Source organism: Gopherus evgoodei, chromosome 1 (genome assembly GCF_007399415.2).
Source record: "Gopherus evgoodei ecotype Sinaloan lineage chromosome 1, rGopEvg1_v1.p, whole genome shotgun sequence".
NCBI classification, from domain to species: domain Eukaryota; kingdom Metazoa; phylum Chordata; order Testudines; family Testudinidae; genus Gopherus; species Gopherus evgoodei.
The window spans coordinates 57693338-57711678 of record NC_044322.1 but is presented as its reverse complement, the minus strand read 5'-3'; the positions used below and the strand labels follow the sequence as shown (position 1 = coordinate 57711678).

General features: G+C 48.8%; 2 protein-coding genes across 4 annotated transcripts in view; one reads left to right on the top strand and one right to left on the bottom strand.

Annotated features, from left to right (window-relative positions):
* GTF2F2 (general transcription factor IIF subunit 2) overlaps positions 1-18341 on the top strand; it is a 167957-nt gene that overhangs the window by 43765 nt on the left and 105851 nt on the right. The window lies entirely within an intron of this gene.
* Positions 1357-2774, bottom strand: KCTD4 (potassium channel tetramerization domain containing 4). The gene has a single exon (XM_030565525.1). The coding sequence runs from the start codon at positions 2592-2594 to the stop codon at positions 1821-1823; it is 774 nt and encodes a 257-aa protein (XP_030421385.1). The 5' UTR covers positions 2595-2774; the 3' UTR covers positions 1357-1820.

Sequence of the window (18341 nt, the reverse complement as noted above, 5' to 3'; positions counted from 1 at the left end):
TCCGAAGTGTTGTACCTGGAAGCAAAATAATAAAATGCATGATTTGGAGTGGTGATCTTATGCATTTTGGGGAGGGATTCCAGAGAGATTTCAATAAAAAAATTGTTTTTTACCACATGGGAATACCATTTTGAGTCATTAAGCGTCTCTATTCTCTTGTCTGGAAATTTTGGTTCTCTCAATATTGCAAATTAGCTCTAGTGAGAGATACAGTTGTTCCCAGTTATTGTTGAAGTACAGTTCCATGTTGCAGGATAGACACATGGCGTATTCCCATTCCCTATTAAAAATTGGTTTGGTCCTGTCTAAAATCCAAGACAGAATGGCACTTTAAACTTGTCTGGTGACAGTCGTGTTGTTCAACATGATTGAAATTTTAGTGTAGTGAGAATCATATTTTTTTGTATGAAAACTTTTTTTAAAATTTTTTCCTATGTGGAGTTCATTTTCTATACTAATAAAGCGAACTCCAGTCTTATTTAATAAGAAACTGCTGTTTTTAAAAATTTAAATAGCACCAGTTTCTTCACACTTGATTTCAGTTGAACGGTGCATGGTTGATAGTCAAGGGCCAAATTCAGACCTTGCATAAGCAGGTGCAGCTCCAACTGACCCAAAGGTGAGGTGAATAGGATTTGCACCTGCTTACATGAAGGTTGTGTTTGGTCCAAGTTTTCTTATTGACAGATATTTAGTTAATGTTTACTTCTGGATTTATTACATTGTCCACAGTGCAACTAGAATTATCTTGTTCCCTTAATAAATATTATAAATGAAAGAAAGAACTGGATAAATATTAAGGATATGAGAAGGGAGAGAATGTTTCATCTGCCCCTTACATGGATGCATTTTAAATATCAGCAGGCGATCTATTCAGAATTCAAAGTTCCACTTACTGGTTAGTAATACATTATACAAAGCAATAGATCTGCTAATTTGCCACTCTTTATGAACAGCAACGACAGATGGAGAATGTCAACTTCAAAATTTGAATCTAATATGTAACTGAAAACCTGTTACATTAAATTTTATGCAAAACCTTTGAATAAACCATTCAGAATAGATACTTTTGAAATATATCTAATTCTCTGCCTACCTTTATGCATTTACATATTTCCTGTAATAAAATGTAAAGTAAATTATACTAGCATTATTTGGCTTTTGTTATAGGAGGCATTTTTTTCAGAGATTCTCACCAAATGAGTGGTGGAGCTGTAAATTTGATGATTCAAATACACGAGCTCTGAAATCTGCTTAATTGTAAAATCAAATTGATAGCTTTTATAGCCTTTTGCAGTCTGATATTGTTGTAATTTCAGTAACTCAGCTTTGAATAGATTTGCAGAAACTCTAATAAACACTCAAAATGTTTTATTTCAGTTAAAATCCAGTGTGAATTTTGTCATAAGCAAAACATGTTTCATGCTTGCATACTATATGAAAATACTTTCACCACTGTTCAAATGAACAATAAGGTGTATGCATGTTAATCATACAAGTACACAAAACATTTCAGCTAGACTGAGTGAAAGACAACATGAAGGAAAAATATATGCAAATAGCAGCAGCATTCGATCTGTATTTACAATGTTTACCAGATCACTTTTATTAAATTTAAACATAAGATACTTGTTCAGCCTAAATAACCCAGAGATGAATGTCATTATGGATTTTACATACCATTAGCTCACATTAATTCATTAGCAGCAGAGTCTGTGGTACAGGGCTAGTTAGATACATTATTTGTGATGTCTGGATGCTGTAGTTTAATGAGGTTTACTGGCTGCATGCTTGTTGCCTTTGTCTGGTGGTAGAAGTAATTACTTGATAAAATGAAGTGCATCGCTGTGAACAATTGACCCTTTGGAACAATCCAGACTGGTCAGCAGTCTAAATCCACATTTTAAAGCCATCATTATAGCTTCAAACTTAAGAGTTTCCAGGGTGCAGACAAAGGTGTTGTCTTCCTTCAGTACAAGTCGTGTACCATTTTCTGACTTTATGAAGTATTTGAATTGAATAATGTTTGAAGATATTGAAAACTCCTCTGGAAATCCATCCAGCCTGCTTTTTGACACCAGAACAATGCGAGATTTGATTTTTGCTATGAAATCAGGAGCATTACAAAAGATCCTAAGACCTTGTGAACGGTCGTGGCTATCAGTTATTTCCAGGAAAGTAGTCTCTCTGGATGCTAGCTGTTCTTTCTCCCACCTTGATTTCACTGCATCAGCTAACATCTTAAGCTGAAAAAAATCTGCTTCTTGTGCCAAAAGTTGATTTTCTCGAAACCCCTCTGGAAGAAGTAGTTCTCCATTTCGTAGGAAGTTCAGAATGTGCCTGAAAAGGAGTCCATCCCTGTCTATGAAATAATGGCCATCTGCATCAAATGGACAGAGAATTTTTCCATTTACCACACCTTCAAGAAAAGAGTCTGGGTACTTGGTTAGTGTTTGTTTTTGTGTAATGTACAGGTATCCACCAACATTGAGGGTAATAAGAGGCATTTTACAGTTCTTGCCTTCCTCAGTACCCTCAGAGGAGTTATGCTTTTCTTCATGTTCCTTTTCTCTTCTGTTTGTTTTTCGCTCCATTCTTAAAGCCAAGTTAAAAAGACAGCTCTCTTGCCTTGTTCTTGTGTGCTTGAAAAGAGATATTTTAAAAGCACCTTTTTTCAGCTCCAGCACGGTGATGGAATGGAAGTGCTGCTAGCATTGCATGGATTGTCAGCTCAGTTTTGCAGTAGGTGGCGTATCAGCTATGTATGCAGTGAGATATCAGGAGCGTGGCTGTAAGGAGAATTTGCATTTAACTGTATAAGGGAAGAGTATGGATGTAAAAGCTGTTTTAATTATTTTCTTTGAAGTCTAGTAGGGTTAAATTATTTAAAAATAGCATTTTGAATTACTCTGTGCAGAATGGACAAATACCTTTTTACTGACCAGTTAAATTTTAATATTTACTTTAAAAATGGGTTGTTTAGCAATTCCACATTAGCACTGAGAACATTGTAGTGATAGCTTTGTTTCCTTTTTTAGGTATTTTTGGTTTTACACAGTACCTTTTAGAAAAAGCAAATTTTGTTACTGTTTAAGATACTTCACCTGTTTAATGGAAGATAGCTGAAAACAGATGATTGTGTGTATATACCTTATGTATGAAACACACTGGCTTAATATGTTATCAGAAAATGTTTCAAAGTGGTATAAAGCATTTCTGATCTAATCAGTTTAGTATTTAATAAAAACTGTCATTTTTTGTTGATTCAGCTATCCTTAGTGAGGCAAAAAATATAGCCTTTATTAGGTTTTTGTATCCTTTTGATATTAAAAAGTCTCTCTTTACCATAGAGTAAAAATTATTTTAGAGAAAAGGCACATTTTATTACTTGTATTGGTAATTTTAAAATAACCAATGTTAGATTTCACAGATTATTTTATATTTAATCAAAACAATTCTATTGCCATGTGGAACAAAGGGCCAGTGTGCCTATAGAAATCTTTGAATATCACATAACACTATAGCTTAGCAACACTTCAGTAAGGGAGAAAACATTGACAAAGTATACTTGAATCAAATGACTGGCTCATTTCTCTGTATGAAGCTAAGATTAAAGGTTCATTTGAAATTACCTTTTTAAAAAAGGTTTTCCCCTTTAAACATTTGCAGCTGGGAAGAGGAAAAGGAAAGCTGTACAAACATTTGTGTATTTCCTTAGGGAGTGTGCAGGAGATGGAGGGTAGTGTATGCAGCATGCATTCCAAAGCAAGGTAGAGATTTAACACTTACCTTAGCCTGAACATGGAAATCAGAGATTCAGATTTTTTTTTTTTAAGAACGTATTTTTAAGTCTACAAGGAGATGTCTATTGCTTTGGCCTGTTAACAACTAAGTCAATTATCCTTTTGTGAAAAGGATTCTCTGTGCCTTTGTTTATGTTAAGACTGTCTTCATACTGCTCCCAACACATATGAGCAATTACTTATAGATACAGTATTGTAGAAACGTTGCTTTAATAATGTGATTTTTTTAAATTGATTAATGTGACTGTGTGCCTGTTGATGTAAATTACATGCTGATTCTACTTGTTGCCCCCATACTTCAATATTCCCAGTCCGCAGAGCTGCTCTGCTAAATCTTTTGTCTGCTGCTATGTGTAACATATTAAGCATTATTGTATTAATTAGACTCTGTGCATCAGGCATTACAAAGTCAGCATTTAAATTTAACACTTTGATGCCCTCATTGTGTTTAGTATCACTTCAATTTGAAGAGATTTTAATCATTTAATACCTGTTGAATATGCTAACCGTTTGAAAATCAACTCTTATGACAGTTACTAAGAGTTAATAAAGATATTTGAAGAGAGAGGAAAACCGGTGCTGTAGTTCTGACATAAGCTTTGTGGATAATATTTTGCCACTGTGGGAGACTTTTGCTCAAATCCAGTTAATAGTCAAGTATCAGACTCCATTTGATCAAGTTTGATGTGGGTTTTAATCTTATAACCAACTGTAAGAATGATAGTGGTAATTGATAAACCCTTTGATTGACTCTGGGGTCATTCTGTCTTGCATGGTGATCTTGTCATCTCTTTGAAGCTAAGCTGGGTCACTGCTGGATAGGAGATTTCCAAAGAAAGCCCAGATTTGTAAAGGAGTTTGCAATCCTTCATGGCAACTGAGCTGTATACATTTTAAGACAAGGCAGCTGCAAAACAGTAGCCATTTCTTAGCTTCATATGCTCATTATCTTCTGAAACCTCTGTCTTTGGGGCTGAAATTTTCCAGGTTTGGCTATAGTTAAATATTTTTGAAAGGTCAGGCTAAATCACTTCAGCTGTTTAGAAAGTAAAAAATGTCAGCAAGCTGCTAGCTCCAGACCCCAGGATGGGGGGCGAGGGTGGAGGAGGAGAAAAAGAGAGAGTCTATCTGTCTGCCTATTTACAGGCTCAGCTGTTGACTCAAGGAGAATGTCACGTGTGCCTATCCTTAAACTTATGACAATTGCGTAAAAGAGTTAGTCTTCCACACCATACCCCCACACAACCTTAACTCTGCCCCTTTGCAGTTGGCAATAGGCAATTTAACAAAACCATACCGTACTTGTCCACAAAATCTGCAATTTTTTGTGGTGTTTGTGCTCAACGCAGCATTATGTCATTCTTCAGACACTCCTTACTGTATTAGATGTAGTTGTACTGATGCAGGAATTAGTTGCGGCAAGTTCCTAGATACCAAACTGCCATCTGAGCAGAGGAGCAGCTGAAACTAGAGGAATCAGGGATCCTTTTTTTTCCGTGGGCTGTGATATTCAGGAGATCAAACTGGATGAGCACAATGGCCCTTGTTGGCACAAAAATTGAAGCGTGTATGAAAGAGTTTCTAATAGTGTTTGTAGGGTTTTAGGACAACTAGAATGACTGCAACCTCTGGAAGTTGACATTCCACTGGGCATATCAAGAAATAGGGGATGTAAGAGTGCTTCACCCCAATCTAACTCTTGCATATTCTCAGTGCCCAACCTAAACCCCATTTATACAGTAACATGTATACTCTGTGCTGTGCTATTTCCCTGAAGCATTCTAGCAGTGTGATGGCACGCTTCACAGTGCACCATGACCCTAGTTGAGGTGAACCTGAGGTGAAGTCCAAGAAAGAATAACTTGGACAAGGACTGAATAGCTGTTGACATCGAGCAACTCTTTGGTGCTTAATCTGGAGTAGGTGAATTGGTTGAGTGAAGGTCATTCCTAGATAGCTCATGTTCACTAATTCTGACCTACATCTGGTCTTGATTACAGTGAACATGAGGCCTAAGTGTTTTCTCAGACTACTGTTGTGTACTTTACACACTGCCTGGGAAAGGGGCAACCCTATAATCTCTCACAGGGACTTGTTGAGACATCACCAAAAGGAGACTGAGTTAAGATTAGTGAAAACAATGAGGAGTACTTGTGGCACCTTAAAGACTAACAAATGTATTTGAACATAAGCTTTCGTGGGCTAAAACCCACTTCATAAGATGCATGGAGTGGAAAATACAGTAGGCAGGTATATATACACAATACATGGAAACAAGTGAGTTGCCTTATGAAGTGTGGGGGGCTCAGTGCTAACAAGATAATTCAGTTAAAGTGGGAGTGGGCTATACTCAACAGTAGAGTGCCAAGGGAGGAAAAATCACTTTTGTAGTGGTAATGAGGCCAATGTAATCAGGGTGGCCCATTTCAAACAGTTGACAAGAAGGTGTGAGTAACAGTATGGGGAAATTAGTATGGGAAAATTAGTTTTTGTGGTGAACCATCCGCTGCCAGTCTTTATTCAGGCCTAATTTCGTGGTGTCCAGTTTGCAAATTAATTCCAGTTCTGCAGTTTCTCGTTGGAGTCTGTTTTTGACTTTTTTTTGTTGAAGAATTGCCACTTCTAAGTCTGTTATTGAGTGTCTAGGATGATTGAAGTTCTTCTTCGAGTGATTGCTCATATCCATTCCAGTTAGGTGCGCGCGTGCCGCGTGCACATTCGTCGGAAGATTTTTACCCTAGCAACACTCGGTGGGTCGGCTGGGCGCCCCCTGGAGTGGCACCGCTATGGCGCCAGATATATACCCCTGCTGACCCAACTGCCCCTCAGTTCCTTCAGCACTGTTGATTCCGGCCTCGCAGGAGCCGTCGAGTCTGGTGCCTGACAGCTCCCCGGCACGTGCCATGATTGAGCTTATTGTTTCCTCCACTCTGGAGACATTCTCTATGGCAAGGGAGCTGATTGCCCTGACAGAGCCTGCGCTGCCTCAACCCCCGGCACTGCCGGTGCGGGTTACCCAATCAATAGGCAAGCCTGCCCTGCTGAGACCATCCTCGCTCAGCACCGCCAAAAGGCACCCGTCACGATCGAGGTCCCGCTGGCATTCTCGGTTCCGTCACCGATCCCGGTCCCAACGCCGCTCGCAGTCCCGGTACTGCTCCCCATCTTGGTACCGGTCGTACTTGCGGCACCATTCGAGATCTCGCTCGCCGACCCGATACTCTCGACACCGATCCAGCTCCCGGCACTGTTCATGGCACTGCATCTCTCGTAGCCACTCTTGACATCGAGCTTCGCGGTCCCGGTCGACCTCCTGGCACCGCTCCGGTCGCAGGTCCTGGTCTCATTCCCGGTACCACTACGGCACCCGGTACCGTTCTCCGGTGCCACATGGAGACGGATCAAGCAGACACAGAGACCCTTCCCAAGTGGTTTCAGCTCCTCCGTGGCCGTCTCGCCATACGTCTGTATCATCACACACGGACAGTGCTTCCTACACACAGGACCGTGATTCGGATACACGCAGCCGAGTCTTCCAAGAGACCCACGGCCCAGACCAGGGACCTCCTCAGTGGTCTTTCTGGACACCGTGGGCATATCACCAAGCCCAAGGTGGACCTGCAGTGGCATCACGCTCTGTTCCATTGGAACACCGGGTGCCAGAGGTCACTGTCAGCCGCCCCCCTCCTGTGGGTACGGAGGAAGCTTCCATCTACGCACAGGACCCTCAGGTCCCATGGGTCCCTGACGTCCCCCATGATCAGGAGACCATACAGGACCACTCGTCCTGGGCCTTTCGTCTTCCTCTTCCCCGGATGAAGCGGTAGCAGGGACATCCTCATCAGGCCCGCCTCCAATTGACCTCAGGGCACATCAGGACTTCCTGAGACACGTCACCCTGAATATAAACCTGCAAGTGGAGGATGTTCCAGAGGTTGAGGACCCGGTGGTAGATATATTGTCGGCGGATGCACCAACTTGAGTGGCCTTACCGTTCATTTGATCGATTCAAGCTAAGGCAGATACCATTTGGCAATCCCCGGCATCTATTCCGCCCATGGCCAGAGGAGTTGAATGGAAGTACATGGTGCCCTCTAAGGGGTACGAGTATTTATATGTGCACCCTCCTCCCTGCTCACTGGTTGTACAGTCCGTAAATGAATGAGAGCGCCACGGCCAGCAAGCCCCTGCCCCAAAATCAAAGGAGGCTACGCACATGAATTTATTGGGCCATAAAATCTACTCCGCAGGGAGCCTCCAGCTCAGGGTGGCGAACCAGCAAGCCCTACTTAGCAGGTATAATTACAACACCTGGGAGGCGGTAGGGAAATTCACAGAGCTGGTCCCGCAAGACTCCTGCCAAGAATTTAAGGCACTATTGGAGGAAGGAAAGAAGATGGCGAGAACTTCTCTCCAGGCCTCGCTGGACGCTTCCAATTCGGCAGCCAGAACTGTGGCCTCTGGAATCGCCATGAAGCGTATATCATTGCTTCAGGTGTCAGACCTGCCACCTGAACTTCAGCACACTATCCAAGACTTGCCATTCGATGGCCAGGGTCTATTCTCCGAGAAGACGGACCCTAGGCTACAGAGTCTGAAAGATAATCGGGTGATTATGCGTTTGTTTGGAATGCATACATCACAGACTCAACGAAGATCCTTCCGCACCCAACCTCAACACCCTTACCCCCCGCCCAGACCAAGACTGGACTTTGGCAGGAGGCGAGGTCGAGGCAACCGCAGACGACAGTCTGGACCTCAAGGGGGTCAGAATAATGGTCCCTCCAAGCCAATGACGGGACCCAAACCGAACTTTTGAAGATGTGCCCGAGAGCGGTGTACCAGTTATCTCCCAAAATCCTTTTCAGTTTTACAACCGCCTTTCCCCTTTCCTCCCTGCATGGACCCAATTAACCTCGGATCGTTGGGTCCTACGCACGGCAGAATTCGGATACCAACTCCAGTTTATTTCACTCCCTCCCTCCCAACCCCCCTCCTTGTTCCTCTTCAGGGATCCCTCACACAAGCAATTCCTCTTGCAAGAGGTACGGACGCTCCTTGCCATGGGAGCTATAGAGGAGGTACTGAAGGACTTAAGGGGCAAGGGGTTCTATTCCCGATATTCCCTAATCCCCAAGGCGAAAGGAGACCTCAGGCCTATCCTAGACCTGCGAGGACTGAACAAGTTGATGAAAAAGTTGAAGTTCCACATGGCATCCCTGGGGACCATCATCCCATCCTTGGATCCCGGAGACTGGTATGCCGCCCTCGACATGAAGGACGCATATTTCCACATTGCCATTTACTCTCCGCACAGACGGTACCTCCAGTTTGTGGTCAACCATCAGTATTTTCAGTTTACGGTCCTTCTGTTTGGCCTCTCTGCAGCCCCTCGGGTATTCACAAAGTGCATGGCTGTAGTCGCTGCCTCCCTCCGTCGTCATCAAATACATTTCTTCCCATACCTTGACGATTGGCTCATTCGAGGGACCTCCGAGGCCCAAGTCACCAGTCATGTGGGCGTCGTCAAGGACCTCTTCATGCGACTAGGCATGATGATCAACCTAGAGAAATCTACTCTGGTGCCCACACAAAGAATAGGGTTCATTGGGGCCATCCTGGACTCCATTCTCGCAAGGGCCAGTTTACCACGACCCCAATTTCAGGCAATAGTATCAATTATACAAAGCCTTCAAAACTTCCCGACAACTTTGGCTTGCACTTATCTCAGCCTCCTCAGTCACATGGCTGCCTGCACGTTCGTGACCAAGCACGCCAGACTACGTCTGCGTCCCTTTCAAACTTGACTCGCCTCGGTTTACCGCCCAGGCAGGGACGCCATAGACATGGTAGTCACTATTCCCCCTAGCATCCTAGGCTCCCTCGACTGGTGGCTGACACCCTCCCTGGTGTGTGCAGGAATGCTGTTCCATCCTCCACATCCCTCCATGTCCCTGACGACGGACGCGTCATCTTTCGACTGGAGTGCTCACCTCAGTCATCTTCGCACTCAGGGCCTTTGGTCGTCTCAGGAGCTGGCGTTACACATAAATGTCCGAGAACTAAGAGCAGTCCGCCTGGCATGCCAGGCGTTCCAGCAACATCTACAGGGCAGTTGTGTCTCAGTGTTTACAGACAACACAACGGCCATGTATTAGATAAACAAGCAGGGAGGGACACGATCCTCCCCCCTTTGTTGGGAAGCGATCCAACTATGGGACTTTTGCATAGCCCACTCAATAGACCTGGTAGCGTCCTTTCTCCCAGGAGTTCGGAACACTCTGGCACATCAACTCAGCAGATCCTTCCTGTCTCGTGAGTGGTCGATTCGTCCGGACATTATACATTCTGTTTTCCAGAAGTGGGGATTTCCCCACATAGTCTTCTTCGCTTCCCGCGAGAACAGGAAATGCCAGAGGTACTGCTCCTTCCAAGGTCTCTCCCTGGGTTCGATCTCGGATGCCTTCCTGATTCTGCGGAAGAGCCAACTACTTTACGCCTTTCCACCATTTCCGTTGGTTCACAAGGTCCTAATAAAGCTCCGCAGGGACAAAGCTCGCCTGATCATGATTGCCCCTACGTGGCCCAGGCAACAATGGTACACCATGTTTCTTGACCTGTTGATAGCCAACCCAGTCACCCTGCCTCTTCGTCCAGACCTCATAACTCAGGACCACGGCAGACTTCACCACCCAGACCTGCAGTCCCTTCACCTCACGGCATGGCTGCTGCGTGGTTAACCCAGTCAGAGTTATGTTGCTCTGCCTCAGTGCAACAAGTACTCCTGGGTAGCAGAAAACTTTCCACTCAGTCTACGTATCTGGCCAAGTGGAAACGTTTCTCCTGCTGATGTGAAACGCAAAATGTTGCTCCCACCGAGGTCTCGATCCCCACCATCCTGGACTACCTGTGGTCTTTCAAACAGCAGGGCCTAGCGGTATCATCATTGAGGGTGCACTTGGCGGCCATTTCTGCCTTCCACCCAGGAGAGAGTGGCCACTCCGTGTTCTCACACCCTATGGTTTCCAGGTTCCTCAAGGGCTTGGAGCGCCTATACCCCCAAGTAAGCCGCCTTGCCCCTACCTGGGACCTCAACCTAGTCTTAACCAGACTTATGTCTCCACCATTCGAGCTGTTGGCAACTTGCTTGCTGCTATACCTGTCCTGGAAGACAGTTTTCCTCGTAGCCATTACATCGGCCAGACGAATCTCCGAGCTTCGGGCGCTCACGGTGGACCCACCGTATACTGTGTTTCACAAGGACAAGGTGCAGTTGCGACCACACCCAGCGTTCCTCCCTAAAGTGGTATCGGCCTTCCATACCAATCAGGACATCTTCCTTCCGGTCTTCTTCCCGAAGCCACTCTCATCATGATGGGAACAACAATTGCACTCCCTAGATGTCCGTAGGGCGCTCGCATTTTATATCAAACTGACGAAGCCCTTTCGTAAATCGCCCCAACTGTTCGTTGCAGTGGCAGACCAAATGAAGGGCTTGCCTGTCTCCTTCCAGAAGATCTCCTCTTGGGTGATCGTGTGCATCCGCACTTGCTGTGACTTGGCTCGAGTTCCCTCGAGCCATCTCACCGCACATTCTACCAGGGCTCAGGCTTCAACGGCTGCCTTCCTGGCCCATGTTCCAATCCAGGAAATATGTCGCGCAGCTACCTGGTCCTCGGTCCACACCTTTGCTTCGCATTATGCTCTGGTTCAACAGTCTAGAGATGATACAGCCTTTGGCTCAGCAGTCTTGCATTCTGCCAAATCTCAATCTGACCCCACCGCCTAGGTAAGGCTTGGGAATCACCTAACTGGAATGGATATGAGCAATCACTCAAAGACAAAAAGACGGTTCTTCTTCGAGTGTTTGCTCATATCCATTCCAGTAGGTGTACGCGCGCCGTGTGCACGTTCGTCGGAGACTTTTACCCTAGCAACACTCGGTGGGCCGGCAGGGCGCCCCCTGGAGTGGCGCCGCCATGGCGTCGGTTATATACCCCTGCCGGCCCGCCGCTCCTCAGTTCCTTCTTACTGCCCGTGTTGGTCGTTGGAACTGTGGAGCGCAGCTTGCTGTTCTCCACCTCCCTAGCGATTCACTCGTCTTTGTCTTAGATTGTATATAGTTCGATTAATTGTAGTTAGTTAGTGTTATTTAGTAGTTGAGTTTGTGTAGTGTAGATAGTTCAACGGGATTGGGGGTTAGCCCCTTCCCCAACCCCGGTATCAGGCCCATGCCCGGCTCACCGGGCTTCAAACCGTGCGCGGTCTGTCGTCGGCCGATGCCCACTGGTGACCCTCACGAAGCCTGCCTTAAGTGCTTGGGCGAGGCCCATTTGACAGATAAGTGCCGGATCTGTAAGGCCTTTAAGCCCCGAACGAAAAAAGAGCTGGACGTTCGCCTCAAGCAGTTGCTGATGGAGGCAGCACTGACTCCCCACTCCTCGGCACCGGCATCGACACTGAGATCAACCGCTTCATCGGCACTGGAGCATACCTCAGCGAAGACTCCGAGTCACCAGCCTTCTCCGGCACCGGCTTCTACCCGACACCGCTCAACGTGACCTCTGAGCAAGAAGCGCAAGCCTCCTGCGGCTGCCGTGCCCGCACTGCAGTCAGAGCGCTTAGCCAGGCCGGACCGCCCGGCGCTGCCGTCTGCCGCGGCGTCGACTTCCGCTGCACCGTTGACTCCGGCCTCGGACGAGCCGTCGAGTCCGGTGCCTACCAGCTCCCCAGCACGGGCCGTGGTTGAGCTTGTCGTGCCCTCCACTCCGGAGGCGTTCTCCGTGGCATGGGACCTGATCGCATTAATGGAACCTGAGCGGCCTCGACCCCCGGCACTGCCGGTGCAGGTCCCTCAATCCACAGGCAAGCCGGCCCTTGTAAGACCTTCTTCTCCCGGTACCATGGGACTTCGTCACTCTCAGTCCCGGTCCAGGTCCCGCAGACGCTCACGGTCCTGCCATCGTTCTCGATCCCGCGGCCGCTCGCAGTCCCGGTACCATTCCCCGTCGCGGTACCGGTCGTACTCGCGGTACCGCTCGAGGTCCTGGTCGCCGTCCGGACACTAATGGCACCGTTCTAGGTCCCGTCGTCATTCACGGCACCGGGCTTCCCGCAGCTGATCTCGGCACCACGGCTCCCGGCACCGGTCGACCTCCCGGCACTGCGCTGGTGACAGGTTCCCGGTCGCAATCTCGGCACCGTCGAGGCTCGCGGCGCCGCTCCCCGGCACCATGTAGGGATGGTTCCAGTGGATGCAGGGACCATCACTTCACGGTCTCTGCCCCGCCATGGCCATCTCGTCAACCATCAGTCTCCTCCCATGCCGGATCGGCATCGTATGGGGACTCGGACAATCAGCAGGACCCTCAGCAGTGGTCCTTTTGGACTCCTTGGGCCTACCATCAGAGCCAAGGTGCCCCACATCCACCGCCGCGCTCGAGGCCCTCCGTACATAGGGCGCCAGAGGCCACAGTGAGCAGACCCCCTCCAGCGGATACAGAACATCTCCCGGCGCTGGGCTTGGACGTGCAAGACCCACCCCAGGACGTTCCACAGGACCACGACTCGCTTCAAGACCTAGTGGTCCCCGGGGTCTCTTCCTCTTCGTCACCAGATGAGGCAGTAGCGGGGACGATCACATCTGGACCGCCCCCAATTGACCTTCGGTCGCACCAGGACCTCCTCCACCGGGTCGCTCTTAATATAAATCTACCCGTGGAAGAAGTTCCTGAGGTGGAAGACCCAGTGGTTACCATCCTGTCAGCGGAGGCTCCGACAAGGGTGGCCCTCCCCTTTATTCGTACCATACAGGCTTGAGCAGATACAATCTGGCAAACCCCGGCATCCGTTCCACCTACAGCCAAAGGGGTCGAGCGCAAATATATGGTTCCATCCAAGGGGTACGAGTACCTGTACGTACACCCTCCCCCTTGTTCGTTAGTGGTCGAATCCGTTAACGAACGAGAGCACCATGGCCAACAAGCCCCTGCGCTTAAATCGAGGGAAGCCAGGCGCATGGACTTGTTGGGAAGGAAGATCTCCTCCGCGGGGGGCCTCCAGCTCAGAGTGGCGAATCAGCAAGCCCTCTTGAGTAGATACAATTATAATACATGGGAGTCGGTTGGGAAGTTTGTCGAACTAGTCCCGCAGGATTCCCGCCAGGAGTTCTCGGTTCTCCTGGAAGAAGGGAAAAAAGTGGCACGAACCTCCCTCCAGACCTCATTAGATGCCACTGATTCGGCAGCTCGAACGGTCGCCTCAGGGATTGCTATGAGGCGCATATCGTGGTTACAAGCGTCCGGTCTACCACCCGAGCTGCAATATACTATACAGGACCTACCATTTGATGGTCAGGGCCTTTTTTCCCAAAAGGCAGATCCTCGCCTCCAAAGTTTAAAGGACAACCGCATGATCATGTGTTCCCCAGGCATGCATACGCCGCAGACCCAGAGGCGACCCTTCCACCCTCAACCTCAGCGCCACTATCCCCCGCCTCGGCCAAGACAGGACTTCTCCAGAAGGAGAGGCCGTAACTCCCGCAGACGCCAATCTGGCCCGCAAGGGGGTAATAACTCCGGCCCCGCCAAACCACCGGCGGGACCGAAGCCAAACTTTTGAGGGTGCTCTCGGGAGCACTGTCCCAATTACCTCCCAGGATCCTTTTCAGTTCGCCAACCGCCTTGCCGCATTCTTCCCTGCATGGTCCCAGATAACATCGGACCGATGGGTTCTCAGCATGGTGGAGTGTGGCTACCGTCTTCAGTTTATTTCGTCCCCTCCTTCCTACCCTCCCTCCCCGTCCCTCTTCAGGGACCCCTCTCACGAGCAATTCCTTCTGCAGGAAGTTTCGAAGCTCCTTGCGTTGGGAGCTATAGAGGAGGTTCCAGAGGACCTAAGGGGAAAAGGGTTCTATTCCAGATACTTCCTAATTCCCAAGGCGAAAGGCGGCCTCCGGCCCATCCTGGACCTGCGAGCTCTGAAGAAGTTCATCACGAAGTTCAAGTTCCGCATGGTATCCCTGGGAAACATTATACCCTCCTTGGATCCCGGAGATTGGTACGCTGCTCTCGACATGAGGGACGCATATTTTCATATTGTGATTTACCCCCCACACAGAAGGTTCCTTCGCTTCGTGATAAACCGTCATCACTACCAATTTACGGTCCTTCCCTTTGGCCTCTCCTCGGCCCCTCGAGTATTCACAAAGTGTATGGCAGTAGTCGCCACCTACCTCCGTCGCCGTCGAGTTCACGTTTTCCCATATCTCGACGACTGGCTTATTCGAGGGACCTCCGAGGCTCAGGTTACCGCACACGTAAGCGTCATCAAGGACCTATTTTCTCATCTAGGTCTGATCCTCAATCTAGACAAATCCATTCTGCTTCCTACGCAGAGAATAGAATCATCGGGGCCATGCTGGACTCGAATCTTGCAATGGCCAGTCTACCTCCACAGAGGTTCCAGACTATAGTCTCTCTCATCCAGAGGCTACAAGCCTTCCCAACAACCTCTGTCCGTACCACCCTCACCCTACTCGGCCACATGGCTGCGTGCACTTTCGTGACAAAGCACGCAAGACTGCATGCGCCCTCTCCAGACTTGGCTTGCCTCAGTTTATCGTCCGCGCAGGGTTGCCCTGAACATGTTAGTCACAATCCCAACAAAAACCCTGGACTCCCTCAACTGGTGGCTGACACCTTCCCTAGTGTGTGCCAGTCGCCCGTTCCACCCACCACAGCCTTCGGTGTCGCTAACAACGGATGGTTCATCACTGGGCTGGGGTGCACACTTAGGGCACCTTCACACCCAGGACCTTTGGTCCTTGCAAGAGCTGACTCTGCATATCAATGTTCGCGAACTGAGAGCGGTCCGCTTGGCATGCCAGGCCTTCCAACACCATCTACAGGGCCGTTGTGTTGCGATTTTCATGGACAACACAATGGCCATGTATTACATAAACAAACAGGGGGGCACACGGTCTTCTCCACTTTGCCAAGAGGCGATGCGACTGTGGGACTTCTATACAGCCCACTCTATAGACCTCGTAGTCTCCTTTCTTCCGGGAGCCCAGAACTCTCTCGCAGATCGCCTGAGCAGATCCTTCCTGTCCCACGAATTGGTCCATCCGTCCGGACATCCTTCTTTCTGTATTCCGGAAGTGGGGCTTTCCCCAAATAGACCTGTTTGCCTCCAGGGAGAACAGGAAATGCCAGGTGTTCTCCTCCCTTCAGGGCTGCTCCTGGGGCTCTCTCTCGGACGCGTTCCTGATCCCCTAGAAGGACATCTTCTCTATGCCTTTCCACCCTTTTCCCTAGTCCACAGAGTCCTGCTTAAGCTCCGCAGGGACAGGGCCAGACTGATACTGATAGCTCCAGCATGGCCGAGGCAGCACTGGTATCCCATGCTACTCGACCTATCCCTAACAACCCCGATACCACTGCCACTCTGCCCAGATCTTATAACGCAGGACTTCGGCAGGCTTCACCATCCAGACCTGCAGTCCCTGCACCTGACAGCGTGGCTACTGTCTGGTTGAACCAATCCGAGCTCCACTGCTCTGCCCAGGTTCAACAGGTCCTTTTGGGAAGCAGGAAACCCTCCACGAGGACGACATACCTCTCCAAGTGGAAACGGTTTTCTCTTTGGTGTACACAACGTTCCCTAGTTCCAGAGGCCGTTTCGATTCCTATTATCCTGGACTACTTGTGGTACCTCAAGGAACAAGGTTTGGCACTCTCGTCAATAAGGGTGCATTTAGCCGCCATCTCCACCTTCCATCAAAGGGAGGCGAACAGTTCCACCTTCTCTCACCCGATGGTTTCGAGATTCCTTAAGGGCTTGGAGCGCCTCTACCCACCGGTTAAGCCTCCTTCCCCTACCTTGTTCTGACTCGGCTCACAGCACCAGCCTTTGAGCCCTTAGCCACTTGCTCGTTGCTGTACCTGTCCTGGAAGACAGCCTTCCTGGTAGCTATCACATCGGCCAGGCAGGTTTCGGAGCTTCGTGCTTTAATGGCAGACCTTCCGTATACGATCTTCCACAAAGATAAGGTGCAGCTACGCCCGCACCCGGCTTTTCTCCCCAAGGTGGTCTCGGCCTTCCACATTAATCAGGATATCTTTCTACCGGTCTTCTTCCCGAAGCCGCACGCATCAAGCAGGGACCAACAGCTTCACACCCTGGATGTCCGCTGAGCCCTCGCCTTTTACATCCAGAGGACAAAACCTTTCAGGTGCTCGCCCCAGTTATTTATAGTGGTGGCGGAGCGTATGAAAGGTATGCCTATATCTCCTCAGAGGCTCTCATCATGGGTAACGTCCTGTATCCGGACGTGCTACGACTTGGCCCACGTCCCGATTGGCTGTCTCACCGCCCACTCTACTCGGGCTCAAGCCTCGTTGACCGCCTTCCTGGTGCACATTCCCATCCAGGAGATATGCCGCGCAGCTACCTGGTCGTCAGTGCATACGTTCACTTCTCACTATGCGCTCGTTGCGCAAACAAGAGACGATGCCGCCTTTGACTCAGCGATCTTGCACTGCGCAACATCTTACTCCGACCCCACCGCCTAGGTAAGGCTTGGGAATCACCTACTGGAATGGATATGAGCAAGCCCTCGAAGAAGAAAAAACGGTTACTCACCTTTGTAACTGTTGTTCTTCGAGATGTGTTGCTCATATCCATTCCACACCCGCCCTCCTTCCCCACTGTCGGAGTAGCCGGCAAGAAGGAACTGAGGACTGGCGGGCCGGCAGGGGTATATAACCGACGCCATGGCGGCGCCACTCCAGGGGGCACCCTGCCGGCCCACTGAGTGTTGCTAGGGTAAAAGTCTCCGACGAACGTGCACGCGGCGCGCGCACACCTACTGAAATGGATATGAGCAACACATCTCGAAGAACAACAGTTACAAAGGTGAGTAACCGTCTTTTACTCACCTTTGTAACTGTTATTCTTTGAGATGTGTTGCTCATATCCATTCCAAACCCACCCTCCTTCCCCAGTGTTGGAGTAGCTGGCAAGAAGGAACTGAGGGGCAGTTGGGTCGGCAGGGGTATATATCCGGCACCATGGCAGTGCCACTGCAGGGGGCGCCCAGCCGACCCACTGAGTGTTGCTAGGGTAAAAATCTTCCGACGAACGTGCACGTGGCGCGCGCACACCTAACTGGAATGGATATGAGCAACACATCTCGAAGAACAACAGTTACAAAGGTGAGTAACTGTCTTTTTTCTCTGATTGGTTTTTGAATGTTGTAATTCTTGACATCTGATTTGTGTCCATTTATTCTTTTGCGTAGAGACTGTCCGGTTTGGCCGTGTATATGGCAAAGGGGCATTGCTGGCACATTATGGCATATATCACATTGGTAGATGTGCAGGTGAATGAGTCCTTGATGGTGTGGCTGATGTGGTTAGGTCCTATGATGGTGTCTCTTGAATAGATATGCAGACAGAGTTGGCAACGGGGTTTGTTGCAGGGCTAGTGTTTTTGTTGTGTGGTGTGTAGTTGCTGGTGAGTATTTGCTTCAGGTTG

Coding starts and splice junctions, on each gene's coding strand:
- KCTD4 (XM_030565525.1), bottom strand. CDS start 2,594: ATGGAGCGAAAAACAAACAGAAGAGAAAAGGAACATGAAGAAAAGCAT.